This window comes from Boleophthalmus pectinirostris, unplaced genomic scaffold (genome assembly GCF_026225935.1).
Source record: "Boleophthalmus pectinirostris isolate CB_2022bp ecotype Guang Dong unplaced genomic scaffold, ASM2622593v1 HiC_scaffold_5, whole genome shotgun sequence".
Classification (NCBI taxonomy): Eukaryota; Metazoa; Chordata; class Actinopteri; order Gobiiformes; family Gobiidae; genus Boleophthalmus; species Boleophthalmus pectinirostris.
Window position 1 is genome coordinate 25,330,144 of NW_026571404.1, and position 19,954 is coordinate 25,350,097.

A 19,954-nucleotide genomic window follows, 5' to 3' on the forward strand; every position below is an offset into this window, starting at 1 on the left:
TAACTGTCTCGAGTAGTAAATTTTTTGTTGGGGAAGTTCCAGTACATATCAATACAATATTCAATATACTTAATATGGGACCGTATATTCACCAGTCCGAAAAGATGTGAGCATTCTGCAAACAATCATTTCAAATGTTTACATGTAGTTGAAGCTCTTCAGACTCAAATGGTGCGGTATTACACATCCATATCTACCACTGATGCTGTACATCGAGTGCAGGAATAGGTCTGCTCTGGACACTGGGGAGGAAGTGAATCCAGGAGGGAAATGTTTGTGTTAATGATGGACACACAAACAGTAGCTCAGTGCAAACACTAACTACTTCCTGTGGCCTAGACAAAACATGAAAGTACCTCTGCACGGAAATGTCATTATGCCCATGTCAACACTTCAGCAAGATAGACTGTAAATAAGGCTTTACTAAGCTGTATCACAGAAACCCAAGGTCTGTTTCAAAAAAGAGATGTGTTTCCAAGACTGAACATTTATATCAACTTAAAAAGGAGAAAATGTTATCAGATTATATTCCTATTTCACATTTCAAAAGGTTTTTAGTTCAAAAAGATTTGAACCAAAAATCTAACATTTTGGCTACCATGAATTATATTATACTCTCTCTCTCTATTTTTATTCATGTTCAATTATGTTCATGTTCCTTCAATACTTGAGGGACAGAGAAGGTTTTCATCTGTTTTTCATTCACAATGTAACAGGAGTCAGTACATAAAATAGCAAAACTTCAAAACCAAAACATAATAATTTATTCATGAGCATTTAATATACATTTCAAACAGATATTTTCAAAAGCTGGCCCACAACCAGTTTCCAGGACAAGTCCGTGTTGTGATGTTGATGCAATAAAACTCCATAAACTTAAATGGGAAAGGGTCAAATCTCAGTTCTACGGTTGGGAAATCTCTTGAGCAGTGTTGTGGCTTGTTTAGGAAGCAAACGTCCTTCGTCCTGACCAACTCCAGCTGTTTTATTTTTCATAGCAGCCTAAAATAACAAAGACAATAGAATTAATATTAAAAAAAGAAAATCACTTGATTAATATGCATTTAGTTTTTACATTGGAAAACAGAAATATAATAAAGTAAAACAAAGAAGAATTTGTAAATTTCTGCAAATTTACTAATTAACTAAAATAATTTTATTAAATTAAATCAGCTAGAAGTAAGTGATAATGGTAAATCTATTTCATAGTTTTACACCAATAACCTCTATGCAGAATAGTGCTCCATAACCTCACTGTTCTCTATTTCTTGTCCAGCTTTCTCAATAAAGTGTTTGGAGATTAATGTAACAATGAATAAATATTTAAAGATAATGCAGTGAACAGGGCACTGCGGAAGGATGCTGCTGACATGTTAAAAACTACACAAATCAAATGAATCCTTCACATCTATGTTTAGAGAGACTTTTGTGTCTCAGAGTTAATGCTAATTTTGAAGCATATAAATATTAAAATTAAATTATAAACTGAAGTATTCAACATTTAAAAATAATGTTGTAGGCTTTACTTTAATTGAATAGAATTTTAATGGGTTGCTTATTTAATGTTTTACAATTTTATTAGCATTGAGACACAGTGATAGCGAGCATGCTGCTGTGTGTAGAGCCAATTAAGTGAAAATTAATGGAGAAAAAAGCTTTAGAATACAGGAAGTAGTACTGCATTCTAAAACATGTTGATGAAGTAAGTAGGGATTTCACCCAAACAGAATAGAAATCTATACATAAAGGTCAGGCAAAAATGTTGGAAATGTATGTAGACTGAAGTCAAAACTAATGATGCTCAGAACCTCACTCAGAGCAGAGGGAGTCTTTGTTAATTAAACTACTAATTGTAATCCTCCCAAACGTGTGGTCATTTAGTCCTAACAGGAAGCATACCCCACATCTGATTTGTGAATGTAACTAGTGCTGTCATGCGATTAAATAATTGAGAGATTAATTAATTATGACCTGTAATTAATTAATCTAATTAACCTCATTTTAATCTCACCTAAAAATTGCTGAGAAAAGCCTTCAATTTTAGGTATTTTCATTTAAATTCATTATTACATTATTGTGGCAGATCAAAAGACTGATATAGATTTAAAAAAGTGACTTTATAAAGTCATTTATTGTTCAACAAATCTCTCCAATTTGGCTGTTGAGCCCAAGTCTCCATGAATAAGAAACTGTTTGCTGTAAAGTAGCAAAGACGAGGAAATCTGAACATAATAACTTTTGTCTACTTAAAGACAATAAAAAGTCCAGTCTTTCCTTAACCATGTTAAAAATATTATTGATAGAGAAATGCTTTATATATGAGATCACTGGTTTTAGTCCTTGTTTTAGTCCTGGTTTAGACCTGGTTTAGACCTGCTTTAGTCTTACTTTAGTCCTAGTTTAGTCCTGGAATGGGTTAATCCTGGTTTTAGTCCTGGTGTTAGTTCTGGTTTAGTCCTGGTTTAGTCCTGGTTAAGACCTGGTTTAGACCTGGTTTAGACCTGGTTTAGTCCTGGTTTAGTCCTGGTTTAGACCTGGTTTAGACCTGGTTTAAGTTCCGGTTTTAGTTCTGGTTTAGACCTGGTTTAGTCCTGGATTGGATTAGTCCTGGTTTTAGTCTTGGTGTTAGTTCTGGTTTAGAGGCGCACAGGAGGAAGCACGGTTTACGCAGCGTAGCGAGAAAACACGGTCCACACGCGGCTCACGGGAGCACGTCGGCGTCCACGCAGTGTCTACGAAAGGAAACGTGTTCCGCGCGTTCTCAGGTTAATGACGATGATGAAGGTGTGTGTTTGTGTGTGTTTGTGTGTGTTTGTGTGCGTGTCCCCTCATGTGGCAGGTCACTATAGGACAGTAGTGCAGACATCATGAGCCTATGCATGTTGTTTTCACCAGTGACATTTAAGTTGTAGGCGTATATTTGTTATTTTCTTTTATATTTCATGTCGGGAGAATAATTTCCAAGACACGAATGCGTTTTTACCTGTGCACTGCGGACTCTGTTCTACTGGCTCTTCGACCTCGTCCATTGTGCGACTGACGCCGCCAACGTGACGTTTACATCGCTCTTACTGCGCGCGTTTTGTGTGGGTTTCCGACAATGAGTGGAATTACCGAAAAAAAAATGTATAAATGTGTTTTTGTGTGTGTGTGCTGTTGTCCCAACAACACATAAAAACAGGTTTAATAATAAAGCAACTCGCATACAGAAACAGTAAAGTTAGAGATTAAAAATGAGATTAACGCGATTAAAAAACATAACGCGCTAAATATGACTGTAATTAATTAATCGCAATTAACGCGATAATTTGACACCCCTAAATGTAACACTGCATAAATCAGTTCTAATGTGTGCATTCAAATCCAATGTGGTATGCTGAGGGACTCACTTGAGCTTTTTGCACACAGGAGTAGAAGTTCTGCATTTCACTGGAACACAAATCCTCTACAAAATTGTGCTGCTTCCAACAGGCCATCATCTGCGACATTTCTGTGATGCACGTGGCCTCTGCAGGTCAAAATGTACAAATAATGTTAGTAATGTCATTGAAAATGTCTTAAAAAGAACAGTTCTGATTTACGGCCTGATCCACGATGCTCACAGGACAGAAGCAGTTCTACACAAATCGATCATCTTTATGTATGAATGAAACATAATGCTTTATAATTTACATTATTATCATTATAATTATTTATGATCATTATGCTTTAGTATATAATCACATAGCCTACATAGGCATAGGCATTGTTGGATGTCAGACTATGACTAAAATAAAGCGATATTTATGCCCTCAAATGTATTTTATATAGTTATTTATATTATTGTTACCTCCTTTTTGGGGCTTGCGGTTGGCCACGGCATCCCTCAGGCTGAGCGGCCGGTTCGGGCGGAGCACGGGTTTGCCGTTCTGCCTGCTCAGTAGACGGCTAACTTTTTCCTGGATCGACACCGACTGGTTCGCCATATTACGGGAAAAGGTACGCGTCGCATGCAGGGGTCCAAGCAGAGCAGAACACACTGTTTTGTCCACCTCTGGTACTACTCCTCCGAGCCCTTAGCACAAAACAGTCTCGTCCTTCAGGGCAGCGCCATGTTGTACCGTAAAGCGAAACAACCTGTCGCAAAAAGCTTGAAAATCAACGACATCAGACCATCAGACCTGCTCTTTTAGATACATGGACCCGCCCCGACTGGTATAGATTACTCAAGTATTATAAGAAGGTCTTATTATCATAGACTGTATATATACTTCTATTATACAGTCTGTGCTTATTATACATCCAAGAGGCTACCCAAGTTGTCCCAGAGTGGCCGGGCCTCCAGAGAAGTACTGCAAGGGGTCTCCCAGTGGTTGTCTATGTTCTGTACATATGTCTTCCAGAAGGCTCTCTCCTTCCTTCCATCCATTCATCCATTTTCTTCCTCTTATCTGGGGGCAGCAGTCTAAGCAAGAACTCCCAGACTTCCTTCACCCTGGACCCTTCCTCCGGCTCCTCTGGCGGGCCCCCGAGGCATGTAGATTGATCAGTAAATCGAGAGCTTTGCCTTTCAGGCTCAGCTCCCTCTTCACCACAACAGTTTGATACAGCAACCGCGTCACTGCTGCTCCACCCACCTGGAGAGGGCAAGTCACCTTTTTCCGATCAAGAACCATGGCCTCGGATTTCATCCCAGCCATTTCATACTCGGCTGCAAACTGCCCTAGCGCATGCTGCAAGTCCTGGTTTGATGGAGCCATTAGGCTCATCATCTGCAAACAGCAGAGATGAGATCCTGTGGTCCCCAAACCGGACCCCCTCTGGCCCCTGACTGCACCTACAAATTTTGTCCATAAATCTAATGAACAGAACTGGTGACAAAGGGCAGCCCTGGCGAGTGCAACATGCACTGAGAACAGGTCTGAGTCCTCATCCATGGCCTCTCCGAACTCCTCCTCTGTGACAGCCTGGACTGCAGCACGCTTGGCCTGCCGGTACCCGTCAGGCATGGGACTCCCTAGGTAGCTGATGGGTACCATCCATCTCTTACTTCTGGTGTTCACCATCTGGTTTGGGAATTGCTGCTGCGACAGGCACCACAGACCTTACGACTACAACTATGAGCAGCTGCATCGACAATAGAGGCCGAGAACAAAGCCCACGTGGACTCCATGTCCCCAGCCTCCCTGGGAGAAGCTCTCCTGGAGGTGTGAGTTGAAGGTCCTCCTGACAGAGGGCTCTGCCAGACATTCCCAACAGACCCTCATGATATGCTTGGGTCTGCCAGGTCTTTCTGACTTCCTCCCCCGCCAGCAGACCCAACTCACAACCAGGTGGTGATCAGACTCGCCACTGCTTCCCGCGGGCAACACCAGAGAAATGGAGATTCCATCCCCTCAAGATTTGGGTTCCAGAGAATGTGCGTGGAGGTGAGGCCGACTATATCTAGTTGGTAACGCTCAACCCAGTGAGGTGACATTCCATGTCCCCAGTTTCCATGTTCAGAGATCCAGTCGTCGAGGATCCCACCTTCGACTGCCGCCCAGACCTCTTCACACCAGCCCCTTACGGATCCTCCCATGGGTGGTGGGTCCATGGGAGGATGGCCCCACATCACTTGTTGGAGCTGTGCCCAGCTAGACCCTGTGGGGGGAGATCCGGCCACCAGACGCTCACTGTCACGCTTCCAACCCAGTTCTGGCTTCAGGGTGAGGCCCCGGTGACGCCAATCTGGGCAACGTAACTGGTCTTGTTCTTGTTGTCATCATAAGGGCCTTCTCAACTGCTCTTAGTCTGACCCGTCCCCCAGGACCTGTTTGCTTTGCCCTACCAGGGGCATAAAACCCCCAGCAGCATAGCTCTCGGCATCTTTCGGACACTCAAACCCCTCCACCACTTGGAGGGGTGGTGGTGGTTCAAGGAGGGGGTGTTCTCCATGGAAGACAATTAATACTTTGCAGTGATATCACGCTGGGGCTGTACTGGATGTATGTTTATGGTGGAAGGTTCAGCAGTTAACATTGGGACACAATGCACACATTAGCAAACACAGCCAATAAAAAATGGATTTAAACATACAGTCTATGATTTAAACATTTTCAGGAACCTGGTCCAATTTTAGATGTTTTATTTTCAACCACAGGTATGACAAAACTGTTTTACACTGTACACTGTAACCCTTTGTCAATGCATTAAAACAGTGTAACACAATGCTTCCCATTATTTAATCCTTACAAATCAGCTCACATGTTACAGTTCCAGCTAAGATCACTCTTTCTGGCCAGATGGTGTTAAAAGTTAGCTCAGTATCAAAGTATCAACACTTGGAGATTGATCTCTGCTGAGTCTAGGACACAGAGAAGTTGAACAGAGGATTCTAGGTCCCTTTTTGATGGGAGCTCACAGCTGCCAGTTGCAGGAGCTTCAAGCCACTGTGTCTATGCGCGCCTCCGTCTTGCATTTCCCTGTTACTCCAGTCTGATGTTTCCGTTGGTGATGAAATGGTCCATTCCCTCAAAGTGTTTCCTCTGGAAGATCCTCTACCACATTTGTCGCCACGTGATGTAAAAAGCCTGTAGCATCTCAAATGTTATAGCTAACTAATTAGCTAGCTTCTTGCACAGTCTCCATGGATACGAGAAAAACAAACTCTTTATTTCACACGATCCAATAGTCCCTAGTGGTCATTTGAGTTTTTCCTCTGAAGGTCTTCTGACACATTTGCTGCTACATATGATGTAAAAATTTGTAGCATCTCAAATGTCCACAGCTAGCTCCTTCACTAGCTCGCTAGCTAGCCTCAAATGCTAATAATAAGCAGCTCAAATGAGGATAAAAATAGCTGTTAACTTTAAAACTATGTATGACATCACAAGGTGGAACAGAGCATTTTGACCTTTAGAGATGTGGACAGAATAATAATGCAGGATTACTCAACAGTGTGACTGAAACAAACCACAACTCCAAGTCAATTTTGCGTAATAACGTAATAAACACTATTTGTCCTTATAATAACACCACCTAAATTCTTTGATTGATGTTATTTTCGTAGATTAACCAGTATGAGAACTGGACTGGGTTTGTTGTTTTTAGTTTAACATTTTTCTCAGAGTACCAACATGCAGCACATTCCCCCTCTCCTCAACTCAGAGCTGCCTCACATGTGAATGACCATTTACACTCAGGAATTAAGGTGACTGACACAATTTGTTTACATTTTAGGCTTATTTTAAGATCTCTCTATGCACTGGCTGTATGGATTTGACTTTCCAGACTAAATGGTGAAGCTCTTGCTCACTGCTGCAGATGGTGACATATGGGAGAATGCAAGACATGTCCTGACACTGGTCGGAGTCAGACATGTTCAGTGATGTGTCAGCACAACCTGCCTCAGTTTATTTTAATGAGATCATCTGACAGCCTCAAGCTCACCCTGACTTCCTCACCTCTCTCTGTCTGACTTTGCATGGCTGTAGACTACACTGCTATTCAACACTCACAAAATTGCTCTTAAACTTAGACTTAGACAAACTATTGATCCACAAGGGAAATTATTTGGACACAATATAATAACAAAGACAAAAAACATAAATGGTGGTAATCAATTCTAAATAAGTAGCTACACACACGCACACACATGCACACACACATACACACACACACACACACACACATATATATATGTCAGCTATATACAGGAGGTCATAATTAAAAACAGTACAAAGATGATATGAAAGGACATAGGGCTATGTTTAAGTTGTTGTATAGATGTATGGAGTATGGTATGGATGTACACTGTTCAAATTCAGGAAAAAAAAATGTTTTTTTGCTCATATATTGATACACCAAGCCTTACTAATCCACAGGAACATAGGTCTATATAAGCTACATACATAGCTCAGCAATGGTGGAAGGTAACGAAGTACAAGTAAAGTATTGTACTAATGTAAAATTTTGTTGGTGTTTACTTTACATTTTACAGTGGATACTTTTTACTTTTACATTACTACATCTGAGAGCACTGGGATATCTACTGTATTTGAACCCTATTACATATTTTAATTGGACTGAAATGTAAAAAATACTTTTCATATGATTTTAGGGGTTATTATTACCATGTTCATCCTGACTAAAGGTTTGAGTTCAAGCTTCAGCTTTCAGAAAACACAAATAAATAAACAAATTCATTAGAAAAAATAAGAATTGAATGGTATTGACACTGTTGATGAAAAGTCTGTATAATTTTAATATCAGTATCAATATCACTACATTTAACACTCTAATAAATGAACAACACTTAAATCTGTGTGAAACAGTTTTTTAAACGGGTACTTAAATACTTTTACATTACAGATTTTTTTATGTGTTACTTAAATTTAATAAATTGAGCACTTCATGCACCACTGGAGCTCAGGCCTCATGTCTGTTGTATTGTGATTTGTTTTAATGTCCCTTTTATCCATGATTTTTTAGGCATAATCTTGGTGAAGCTATCGCCTAAAGTGAGTGTGCCAGTGCCATCCGTTCTGATAACACTATATGTCTGTCAGTGTCTCCTTTTGAGAGTGGATCGGGTCAAGACACATTCTGGTTTACTTAAGAGTTTTATAGAGTTCTCTGTGCCAATGTCTGTGGCTGTTGATGTGTCTGAGCATGGGTTTGTAATGGTGACAAACATTTCAAACAAGTCCCTGTGGTTACATGCACTGTGTGCACTCAGACCATGTTTATTATCACATTTTTGTAGTTAACTGACTATTAAAATGACATGTAAGCAGCACAATCAACAGATTTCCTTCTGATGGTCATTCTTACTAAAATCAGATTCTGCCGTTTGCATGCCATTTAAATAATCTGAAATTAAAGGTCCAGAAATCAGATACGATTAAGGTAAACATGTAACCGCAGCACTGTCTCCTGATAAGACTGTCAGTGAAAGTATTTTACAAGCAATTTTAGACAAGTGAATTCTAAGAAATTTTCAATATCTGATGGCAGCGTGGGCTTGCTCCCTGTGCATGAACTCACAAACCCTCACAAGCTACAAACACCCCAAAACACACACATCATCCTTAGGATTTGAGCGCCATCCGCTGGAAGCAATAGTGCTCGACTGCACAGATCATGTGTCAGATGAGCTGCTTTAAAAAAAAAAGTAATGAGCATTGCTATTGGTTTGATGACATAAAACAATGATCCAGTGGTTTGCAGCGAAGTTAGGTAATATTTCATTCAAACTAAAATGCACACTTAGGCCTAGGCCTATAGGAGTCTGTAGTAAACTCCTACAAATACAAATTTAGGTTTACTAATATTTGTTGTGTATGGTGTTGTAAGAAATCTGTCAGAAATAACTGCAGATACAGCCATATCCTCACCACGACGATTTCGCGCATTTCTTAATCCTCATTAATAAATGGCCCTCTGACAAGCGCAGGCGCAGTTATCGTGAGCGGGGGCTGGGATGAAGCAGAGCCACACCGGTAAGCATCGGTTGTTGTAGGTGTGCACAGCGCGCTGTACCCCGGACCAGGGCGGGTCTGAAAGCATCAGCACTGACCAGAACCTGGCCAAGCCAAAGCCATGGCGGATACCGGCGCAGACACAGGTGCGTGTCCAGAGTTGACCATACCGAAGGAGTGACTCCTCCTAGGCCTATGCGCGGCATCTGTTCCCGTTTACGCTCTCCAAAGGCAGGAGACTGGGCGCGTATTATACTAGCAGCCTCTCAATATGAGTAAAAGAGGTGGAAGGGGGAGCAGTGCGACAGGAGGCTGCGGGTAACCCACACACTGGGGCTACATTGCTCGCTTGTACTAAGCGTCAACTTGGCTATTTTCAATAGACTTAGTGCGGATTACCTGAGGTGATTAGCACGCACTGTTCTGTTAGTGCCTGTTAAAAAACGACCGTAATAATACCGTTTTAGGAATGGCACATTCAAAAACGCACCCACACACACTCCTTACATGCCCCAGACCTGTCCCTCAGAGCTGCCTGCAGGGCCCAGCTCTGTATATTGAACTCTGCTGTGATGGACCATCCTGTATGAATGAGGTATTACACCCAGACTGAGAGGTGTGTGTGACTTGCAGACTCCTTGAGTGAGGCGCTGAAGGCCATCAGCGTGAGCACAGAGCTCATTGAAGAGGAGCTCCAGCCACATCTGGACACACTTCTGCAGGCCCTCCTGGACAAAAGTAAGAGCTCCTCTATCTCAGTCTTTATGCACTAGAATAGGTGCACAATATATTAGATATACTACTTCAGTAAAATGTACCATTTACCAGTTTTAATTCCTGAAAACATTTAATTGAAACTATTTAAATGTAAATGATCACAAAGCTTAATAAACTTCTGCTTTGTTATATTTTTACATATACATAATTTATTTTTACATAATAATAACTCGCAGCAATTGTGTTTTAAAGTAAATGGGACACAGAACACTGTGCCATCCTCCATGTTTGGTTTAGCTTGTATATTGGGAAACAGTGAGATGGAAAAACAACAGATAGCCTTAAGAGTAAGTGTACTGTCTTCCTCAGAGGAAGGGGCTGCCGTGCAGATCTGCAGAAGTGGGATTCTGCCCACTCTGGCCCAGACTTTGAGGACTAAAAGCTCCCTGAGCTGCCAGGTGGCACTGGTGATTGCGGAAATGGCCCGTGAAGGTAACTACTGGTGACATTACAAATATGCTGCATATTTTTAACGGTCTTGTCTTTTAATGGTAAGTGATAAACTTAGTCAGTGTCTCCTAAATACCTCTGTTCTAGCGGCTGTGAGAGAGCCATTCATTCAGGCTGGTCTGGTGAAGGAGCTGCTGCCCTATCTCTACAGTGACAACCAAGAAATGCTACTGAATACTGGTCGTGCCATTGGACGCATCTGCTTTGATAATGGTAAAGTGTAGCCTAGCCAGACACTGCATGAATCTAATCAGCTGAGATAACAAGCACACAACATATAGTTGTCCTCTACACAATTTGTGTGCTTAAAGGTACACCATGTAGCATTTCTGGAGGAGGGCTTGTCTGTTCCTGAATTGTTCCTCAGTGTAGCATTATTATTATTTTTTTTATTGCTAAAATGCATTCTCATTGTGTGAGTGGGGTCACCTCTCTAAAGATCTGACCATCTTGGCTTCATGGTGTCACCAGTTCAATGACTTACTGTGGAACATTCTGGGCAAAGCAATAAGATCTCCATGGAGACAAGCAGACAGGGCCTGCCATCAAAAAAGTTACATGATCCATCTTTAAAAGTCTAAACTCCAGGATGGATTTCCTTCATATTCTACAGTATATCTTGGTGTCCTGTGAGAAAATATTCTCATTCAGATTAAATAGATGGAAGTTTTAATCTGTAAATCAATGTAAATTTGTATGGACGGATTCAATAATAATGGATAATGGATTCAGATTTTATCTGTGTTAAAAGGTTTACTAATGATCAGGTGTTCATGGTAGGGTTGAATGACTTAAGGATTAAAATAGAGTTTTTATCTGATCCCTGTGACAATATGCTATTTTTATGATATTAAATGAAAGCCTGTCTGTTTAAGGCTCAAATATGACACTTTTCCTACTGCATGCTCCTCTTGAGGTCAGGCTCTGTCATAAGAGGAATGACTGATTTAATGTGAACTCTCAGATCACCTGAAGGCATTTTTAAGATCTTGAAATCTATCTCTGTGTACATCTGCATAAATTAATTGTAATAAAGTCACAATGATTTAGGCTGAAAAATAATTTTGAGAGTGGCAATAACAGGATGACTGTTGTGTAGCCCAACAGCAGGAGCAGCTGGTCCAGAGCAGTGTGATCCCCAGGCTCCTGTCCATCATGAGACAGTATCCAGAGAACGACCCCCTGATCAACGTCTGCCTTCTGGCCCTGTGTAACCTTGCCGATCTAGGTATGTATGTATGTATGTATGCTGTTTCATGTACACGTTTGCATAAATGTTTGATGACAGTGTATTGCAGGCACATTATAAAAATGAACTACAGGAGTACTGTTTTAGTACTGTTTTGTAATTTACTGAGACAGCAACATTATTGTTCCATATTGTTTGTGTGCAGATTCTGCAAGGGCAGCGTTGGCCTCTCTGGACGTGGCGAATGTTCTGACGTCACAGTTAAAGCGGTCCCCTGATGCAGAGCGCCGACATGTCATTCTGGAAATCCTTGGCTCTCTGGGAGAAAGTGGTAAGGATTTGATTACAACTGAGAGAGACAGGATTGAATCACAATCACAGTTTTGTCTCCCTGGAACATGTCTCCGTAAGATTTTGAGTCAAATATGCAACATTCTTGCTCTTCCACTCCAGATGGGGGTGACAGAAGAAATATTAAATATTGTTTTATCTGAATCATCTGAAATCCTTTGTCTTGCTTTTTGTGGACAGAGACTCTGAAACTGCAGTTTGCAGAGTCTGGGGTACCAGAAGCTCTTTCACAGATGATCTGGGCTCTACAGGGGGAGTCAGACCCCCATGACCTCTGCAGCATCAAAATTGCCTCCAACCTCATTGTCTCCCTGCTGTTAGGAGGTGAGTGCTTCCATGTCAAAACAAGCTATATGTACGTAACTTGATTTTGACTGGATGAAACAAACCAAAACAGAGCAACAGGACAATATCCATGGTTAACCATTTTGTGTTTTCAGATGAGTCAATGCAGAAGTGTTTTGGAGAGGGCTTAGGAGTAGTGTACCAGGACGTGCTGATGTGGCTGCAGAGCCCTAACACTCAGCTGCAACTGTCAGGAGCTTTGGCTATTGCAAATTTTGCTCGCAACGGTGAGATCAGTTTTGTGTAGCATTCATATCTGAACATAAATAAATGCTATTTATTCATCTATATGAGTCTCACTGAAGATTTGATAGTGGAGAATTCGCCTGTTTTTGATTTGAGGATGTGTGAGGGTGTCCTGGGTCTTGTCTCAGACTGTAACTGTGTGAAGATGCTGGAGCTGGGGGTGGTGCATCACCTCCTGACACTGCTGGAGCAGCACGTGGACGAGGGTGACGTGTCTGTGCAGCACGCTGGGCTCAGTGCGCTCAGAAACTTGGCCATTCCTGGTACTGCTGTCATTCACATCAATATTAATATGTAAAATACCAATACAAAAATAATCACTCATTGTTGTTGTAGCCACCAACAAAGTGCGAATGCTGCAGGATGGAGTTACAGAGAGGATAAAGAGCCTGCTACGTTCTGACATGCCCCCAGTACAGTTCAAATTACTGGGTACACTGAGGATGATGGTTGATGGACAAGGTGAAGTATAACATTATTATAATATTATCACATTTTTGTATAGAAGAAGCTCCTTTAAATGTCTTAATTGACCAGTCTGTCCTATTTATGTTGTCCTTCAGAGGATGCTGCCTTGCTCATGGGCAAAGACAGTGTGCTTCTTACTCGGGTGATGGAGTGGTGTGAAGCTAAAGACCATGCAGGCGTCAGAGGGGAGGCCAGTCGACTCCTAGCTGCGCTGATCCGCCATAGTCGTAGTCCTGTACGTCTCATAATAGACAGGTGCCTTCATGATTCATGTGTTCTGACTCTTTCTGTGACTACAGGAAGTAGTTGGTGCCATTGCCCATGCACATGGGATAAAGCACCTTATTACCATGGCAACAAGTGAACATGTCATCATGCAGAATGAGGCTCTGGTTGCTCTGGCCATTGCAGCTGCCATTGATATTGGTGAAGTTGTGTTTACAACTGCCACATTTATATAATGTATTTTAACAGGTTATTGAACTTTAAATGTATTTCTAACATGCAGAGTCCATGAAGGGACCCATCCGTGAAGCTTCACTGTTGCCTGTATTAAAGACTACTCTGGAGGACCCAGCTGGTGCTGTGGAGGTCAAGTTCAACAGTTTAGGGCTCATCTGCAGCCTGGCTAACTCTGGTACAAACATAACTTTTTCAATCATGACTCATATCATTCTATGTGTAGTTTTTAGCACCCAGTAAAAGGATTAAAAGTATAGTTCTACTCACAGTTTTTTGTACTTTTTTGTCTATAGGTGCAATGAAGGAGGACCTGAACTCTGTGCATATCCAAGAGAGTCTGAATCAGTTAACCAGTCACAGCAGCAGTAAGGTGGCTTCACAGGCAGAAGCCTTACTGCAAACACTAGGTGGCAGTATTTGAACCAAAGGAAGAGACACAAGCACAAGGTGTAGATGCCATAGACTGTCTATGGTAGATGCACATGTATTTACTGAGGTGTTTACAAACTGCAATATCAATGTCAATGCTAGTCTTATTATCCAAAATAAATGACTGTAAATGTTGCATATATGACTTATTATTAATAAAAAATAAAGCTATGATGTAAAAGGCCAAGCAAAATGACTTTCTCTTAATCATAACGTTATTACAGCTAAGCCTTGCATATATATATTTTCCAGCTATAGTTATTGCATTATTTATGTGCCGATTGTGTGGTTGATTCATGGTATATGTTGAACAGCCGCAGCACCGTTTATTCTTCCACTCCAACAGGGAGCGGTAGAAACATTTGCTCAGCCCATGGTTCTGGTTCTGCCTCGGTGAAAAAGTGACAGACTCGACAGACAAAACTTGCTTAAGAAGATCTGTGCGCGTGAGCCACATCAGCCAGTCTCGTGCAGCCGCAGCTAGAGCTGGGCACACCGCCGAGACTGTCGCCCTCACAGCTGCGGAGGATTCTAAACAAAGGGTAAAAGAACTACTGCAATAAATAACTTAATAATAAGACACAGAAGCGTGTAGATCACTGTGAAGAAGCAAGAGACTTCTCACTTAACGTAACTTAGTTTGTCAACAGTCTATACAGGTCAATTATCAACAAAAATGGAAAACCACTTTTATTTTACCGTCCGTGTTAAGAGTGTGAAACTCAAAGGGACGAGGCAGCCTACACGTAGAAAATATTTTTCTCGACGTTGATTTTCAAACTTGAACATTCGCTCGTTTTGTGAATTTTAGTAAAATAATAGTTAAGCAGTCTCCAACTTCCGGGGTCGATATACTAAAGGCTTTTCACCTAAAAGCGCAGGTCATATCAGGATAGATAGGTGGATGTGTGCACATCATACAGTTCATCTGACCTTATTTGAGCTTTCTCCATCATAGATAGATTCGCTCTCCTTTTTGGTGTTTTGTTTTCTCCAAATTAAGCGTGTTTAATTTAAATGGAAGCCGTGTGTTTTGTTTGACAGATGGTGACAGTTGTAACACAGCAGCCGTGGGGTGAGGTCCCGGGGCAGGGGACTGTGCACCTGTGGCGTGTGGAATCCCCTCAAGTGAAGGTGGAGATACTGACTCTGGGGGCTACACTCAGGTCTGTGCTGTGCAGAGGGAGAGACCAGGAGTGGGCTGATGTGGTGCTGGGATACCCTGACCTTCAGGGTGAGATGATGATGCTACAGACACATGCACACTGACTGTAACACTGTAGTATAGGGACCACAGATTACAGCTAACAAAAAGATCTGGTGATTCTAAGATCATTCCAGATCATTTCTATTCATATTCAGTCTCAAGTCTATATAGACCTATATTTAACATCTTTTTTTTTTTTTTTAAGTTATAGTCAATATTTTATTATTCATTATCTTACTGTCAAAGCACTATTTAATTAGTTTTATAGTTTTTGCCTTATATTTATGTTAATAGACATAATTTTTACTATTATCTTAATATGCATTAATAAGTGCTTGATAAATATACCATCCTTTAATACATTAAAACCACAAATTACCATAACAACTACCACTGATATGTGTTCCATAAAATGTTACCAAAAACTTTTCGTAGTTCTGTACGGCAGTATACCAGTCATACAACAATTATTGTTTATGCACTGTGTTCAGTGCCTGATCATTCAGTATCAATAACTTTTTATCTTGTGTCCTCTTCTGGAGAGAGTTTGCCATAAGCACTGGACTCAGAGTTTGGTGCTACAAAATGTACTATTACTTACATAGAGTAGTTAGTAATTATACCAGTGAACTTCTTTATGTTAAATTCTATGTGTATTATACTTGTATACGTGTATGTATGTATGTATGTATGTATGTATGTATTTTCCCAGGATATCTGTCAGACAAGCGTTACGTGGGAGCTGTGGTCGGCCGTGTAGCCAACAGAATCGCTAAAGGATGCTTTGTACTCGATGGCAAAGAATATCAATTGGACATCAACAATGGACCAAATGCACTTCATGGAGGGCTTGTGGGGTTCAACAAGGTAACTACATTCACCGAGTTTTTTCTTTGAATAAAATCCGACATATTGGTATAACTGAACTATTCAGTGTTATGTTTTTCAAGATTGTTATTATTATATACTATTTTCCATTGCTTCTGTGTGCTTTGATGTGTATGATTCTAAACAGATTTTGTACATACAGGCTGTATGGAAGGCTTTACCTGTGGAAGGAGGAGTGCAGCTGAGCCACACCAGCCCTGATGGAGACCAGGGCTATCCTGGAGAGGTGGAGGTCACACTCACATACCTGCTACAGGTAAGCCCAAACAGAAATCTCAGCCTACACCTTGTGGTTGTGTATATCAAACATGCTTTTTTGTTGTTGTTTTTTTTCTCCAGGGAGAAACACTGAGTGCTGAGTATGAAGCAAAGTCGACAAAAAACACTCCAGTCAACCTCACCAACCACTCTTACTTTAACCTGGCCGGACAGGTGATTTGGCAGACTAATCCAGTTAGACGGCAATTTTACTTCAAGGGTTTATTCGCATAATTTTATTAAACATTCATCCATCCATTTTCTTCCGCTTATGTGTGGTCGGGTTGTGGGGACAGCAGTCTCAGTAGGGACTCCCAGACTTCCTTCACCTGAGACACGTCCCCCAGCTCCTCCGGGGGGACCCCAAGTCGTTCCCAGGCCAGCCGAGAGCGTGTCCAGCATGTCCCGGGGCCTCCTCCCGGTGGGACATGCCCAGAACGGCGCCCAGGAGGCATCCGGAACAGATGCCCGAGCCACCTCAACTTACTCCTCTCGACGCGGAGGAGTAGCAGCTCTACTCCGAGCTCCTCCCGTGTGACTGAGCTCCTCACCCTATCTCTAAGGGAGCGCCCAGCCACCCTGCAGATGAAACTCATTTCGGCTGCTTGTATCCGCGATCTTGTCCTTTCGGTCTCTACCCAGAACTCATGACCATAGGTGAGGGTAGGAAAGAAGACTGACCAGTAAATCGAGAGCTTCGCTTTTCGACTCTATTGGATGGCCTCAAAGAGATTCTGGCAAACCGTTTGGCGCCTCAGGAGGGGGAAGCAGTGCTTCACCAACACTATTTACAGTGCGGGGGGAGAGCTGTTGTGGGGCGGTGGAAGGAATACTTTGAGGATCTCCTTAATCCCTCCGTCATGTTTTCCGAAGAGGAAGCCAAGGCTGGGAACTCCGAGGCGGACTCGCCCATCACCCTGGCTGAAGTCACTGAGGTGGTTGGCAAACTCATGGGGGACAAGGCTCTGGGGGACGATGAGATCTGTCCTGAGTGTATCAAGTCTCTGGATGTTGTGGGGCTGTCTTGGCTGACACACCTCTGCTACATCGCATGGTGGTCGGGGACAGTACCTCTGGACTGGCAAACCAGGGTGGTCCCTCTGTATAAGAAGGGGATGGAAGGGAGGGAGTGTGTTCCAACTACAGGTGAATCACACTCCTCAGCCTCCCCGGTAAGGTCTATGCCAGGGTACTGGAGAGGAGAATCTGGCCAATAGTCCAATCTCGGATCCAGGAGGAGCAATGTGGTTTTCGTCCTGGCCGTGGAACATTGGATCAACTTTACTCTCTCCATCAGGTGCTCGAGGGTTTATGGGAGTTTGCCCAACCAGTCCACATGTGCTTTGTGAATCTGGAGAAGGCATTCAACCGACTCATGGTGTCCTATGGGGGGTGCTCTGGGAGTATGGGCTCTGGGGGCCTTTTCTAATGGCTGTCCAGTCCATGTATAACCGGAGCAGGAGCTGTGTTCGCATTGCCGGCAGTAAGTCAGACCTGTTCCCAGTGCATGATGGACTCCACCAGGGCTGCCCCTTATCGCCGGTTCTGTTCATTATTTATATGGACAGAATTTCTAGGCTCAGTCAGGGGCCAGATGGGGTCCGGTTTGGGGACCACAGGATCTCCTTTCTGCTGTTTGCAGATGATCTTGTCCTGTTGGCTTCATCACGCCAGGACCTGCAATGTGCACTGGGGTGGTTTGCAGCCGAGTGTGAAGCGGCTGGGATGAGGATCAACTCTTCCAAGTCCAAGGCCATGGTTCTTGTCTGGAAAAAGGTGGCTTGCCCTCTCTGAGTGGGTGGAGAGTCCTTGCCTCAGGTGGAGGAGTTCATGTATCTCGGGGGCTTGTTTATTAAACATGTATGTAGGCTTTATTATGTATGTATTATTATTTATGTGTATTGATCAATAAAAGACCAACCCTCTTATGACAAAAATTCTTTCATAGTATAAGTGCTCATGCTGGCTACCCTGGCAATTTTAAGAATAGTCAAAATATGAACCCTAGCAGTCTCATTGTGGATTACCATGCTGAAAAGTCAAATGGTTCCTGTTTAAACTGAATTGGAATATCAGACACTTGTTTTGAATGAGAAGATGAGATGATCTTTTCTCTGTTGATATCCAGAATGCTGATAATGTCTACGACCATGAAGTGTCCATCAGTGCAGAGTGCTACCTGCCAATGGATAACACCTCCATCCCCACAGGTAACTTTAGGCATATAAAACACCTTTATGATTAAAATGAACTATTTAACCGATTCATATTTGGCACTCATGAGGGCATTGTTGACCAAGTCGGGTTTATTTCCACCCTGCGGGTCTTGTATTATTTTTTCTATCTATCAAACATCTATTAAGCCCACACATCACCATTTGGCCAGTTTCTAATTGTTGATGGCGAGATTGTTTGCCCATTATCTTATTTCTTCAGGGGAGATCAGAGCAGTGGAAGGTACTCCCTTTGACCTCAGAAGGCCAGTTTTTCTTGGTCCAAGGCTGAAGATGGTTCCAGAACCTGGGTTTGACCATAACTTCTGCTTGTGTTCACGTGATGAGCCCTGGGCAGAGAGGCCAGCTGCCAGGTAAGCCTCTTTTCCAGTATGGCTGGTATGGTGAGGTCGTTGTGCACTTACGTGTGCTCTACTGTCCCACTGAACACTGGGCTCCTCACAGGGTGTGTCACCCGCCTAGTGGCCGAGTCTTGGAGGTGTCCACCAGCCAACCAGGTGTGCAGTTTTACACTGCTAACTATCTAGATGGTTCTATAACTGGGAAGGATGGGGTCACGTATGGCAAACACTGCTCCTTCTGTCTGGAGACACAAAACTGGCCTGATGCTATCAACCAGGTACCATTCTGTAGATCTGTTTTTCAGTATGTTTTGTCTGAGACATTTACCTTTTCTTTCTCTATCCCATTAAGCTAAGAGCTTTAGTGTTGTTGCAGTTTTATCCCAAATGAACATGACTATTTTCAGTCCACCTCCACTCTTTCTCTTATAATTTTGGGCTAATAGGTGCCAGGAATGTGTTAGCTAGAGTTTGTAGACTGTGGTTAGTTGAGCTGCAGTGTTAGTGTTGGTGTTAAAAGAAATTATAAACATTTTCAATTATAATATAAAGACTTTGTGTACTCTTCTACTCATACTGAATGTTCAATATGTTTTCTGTTTGTTATGTTTTTAACAAATGTTTTAATTGTCTGAGGTGGGTTTTGGTGATGCATTGTCATGTCTCTGTCTTCAGACCTCATTTCCTAACTGCGTGCTCCATCCTGGTGAACTGTACCGCCATGTGACTCGCTACACATTCACTACCTGCTGACATCTACATCCCAGACAATACTAGTGGCATAAAACATTACTTACTAATACTGTACTAATACTCTTCAGTGTACCAAATAAAATATCTGTGAATCTTGCTGAGATTTGACTTGTACA

General features: G+C 42.2%; 3 protein-coding genes across 3 annotated transcripts; 2 read left to right on the plus strand and 1 right to left on the minus strand.

Moving 5' to 3' along the window:
* Positions 1-741: 741 nt before the first annotated feature.
* chchd1 (coiled-coil-helix-coiled-coil-helix domain containing 1) lies at positions 742-4,111 on the minus strand. Its single transcript, XM_020921542.2, has 3 exons — positions 3,830-4,111; positions 3,390-3,508; positions 742-1,002 (listed from the first exon to the last, which is right to left on the minus strand). The coding sequence occupies exons 1-3, from the start codon at positions 3,963-3,965 to the stop codon at positions 892-894; spliced, it is 366 nt and encodes a 121-aa protein (XP_020777201.1). The 5' UTR covers positions 3,966-4,111; the 3' UTR covers positions 742-891.
* A 6,415-nt stretch (positions 4,112-10,526) lies between these two features.
* Positions 10,527-14,166, plus strand: si:dkey-191g9.5 (rap1 GTPase-GDP dissociation stimulator 1). Its single transcript, XM_055162406.1, has 12 exons — positions 10,527-10,649; positions 10,755-10,880; positions 11,767-11,895; positions 12,062-12,187; positions 12,388-12,531; positions 12,648-12,779; positions 12,927-13,061; positions 13,135-13,260; positions 13,362-13,501; positions 13,566-13,692; positions 13,775-13,903; positions 14,022-14,166. The coding sequence occupies exons 1-12, from the start codon at positions 10,637-10,639 to the stop codon at positions 14,147-14,149; spliced, it is 1,455 nt and encodes a 484-aa protein (XP_055018381.1). The 5' UTR covers positions 10,527-10,636; the 3' UTR covers positions 14,150-14,166.
* A 374-nt stretch (positions 14,167-14,540) lies between these two features.
* galm (galactose mutarotase) lies at positions 14,541-19,939 on the plus strand. Its single transcript, XM_020921344.2, has 9 exons — positions 14,541-14,699; positions 15,202-15,391; positions 16,077-16,231; positions 16,395-16,508; positions 16,592-16,684; positions 18,639-18,720; positions 18,947-19,097; positions 19,189-19,363; positions 19,761-19,939. The coding sequence occupies exons 2-9, from the start codon at positions 15,202-15,204 to the stop codon at positions 19,836-19,838; spliced, it is 1,038 nt and encodes a 345-aa protein (XP_020777003.2). The 5' UTR covers positions 14,541-14,699; the 3' UTR covers positions 19,839-19,939.
* Positions 19,940-19,954: the final 15 nt, after the last annotated feature.

What these genes read in the sequence shown, in the direction of transcription:
- chchd1 (XM_020921542.2), bottom strand. Translation starts at nt 3,965, where the DNA reads ATGGCGAACCAGTCGGTGTCGATCCAGGAAAAAGTTAGCCGTCTACTG. An exon ending in CCGCAAGCCCCAAAAAGGAG is followed by an intron (nt 3,509 to 3,829) that starts GTAACAATAATA and finishes TTTGACCTGCAG; the next exon opens with AGGCCACGTGCATCACAGAA. An exon ending in CCTGTGTGCAAAAAGCTCAA is followed by an intron (nt 1,003 to 3,389) that starts GTGAGTCCCTCA and finishes TTGTTATTTTAG; the next exon opens with GCTGCTATGAAAAATAAAAC.
- si:dkey-191g9.5 (XM_055162406.1), top strand. An exon ending in TGTCTCCCTGCTGTTAGGAG is followed by an intron (nt 12,532 to 12,647) that starts GTGAGTGCTTCC and finishes TTGTGTTTTCAG; the next exon opens with ATGAGTCAATGCAGAAGTGT. An exon ending in CAGAAACTTGGCCATTCCTG is followed by an intron (nt 13,062 to 13,134) that starts GTACTGCTGTCA and finishes TTGTTGTTGTAG; the next exon opens with CCACCAACAAAGTGCGAATG.
- galm (XM_020921344.2), top strand. Translation starts at nt 15,202, where the DNA reads ATGGTGACAGTTGTAACACAGCAGCCGTGGGGTGAGGTCCCGGGGCAG. An exon ending in ACTTTAACCTGGCCGGACAG is followed by an intron (nt 16,685 to 18,638) that starts GTGATTTGGCAG and finishes GTTGATATCCAG; the next exon opens with AATGCTGATAATGTCTACGA. An exon ending in GGCCTGATGCTATCAACCAG is followed by an intron (nt 19,364 to 19,760) that starts GTACCATTCTGT and finishes CTCTGTCTTCAG; the next exon opens with ACCTCATTTCCTAACTGCGT.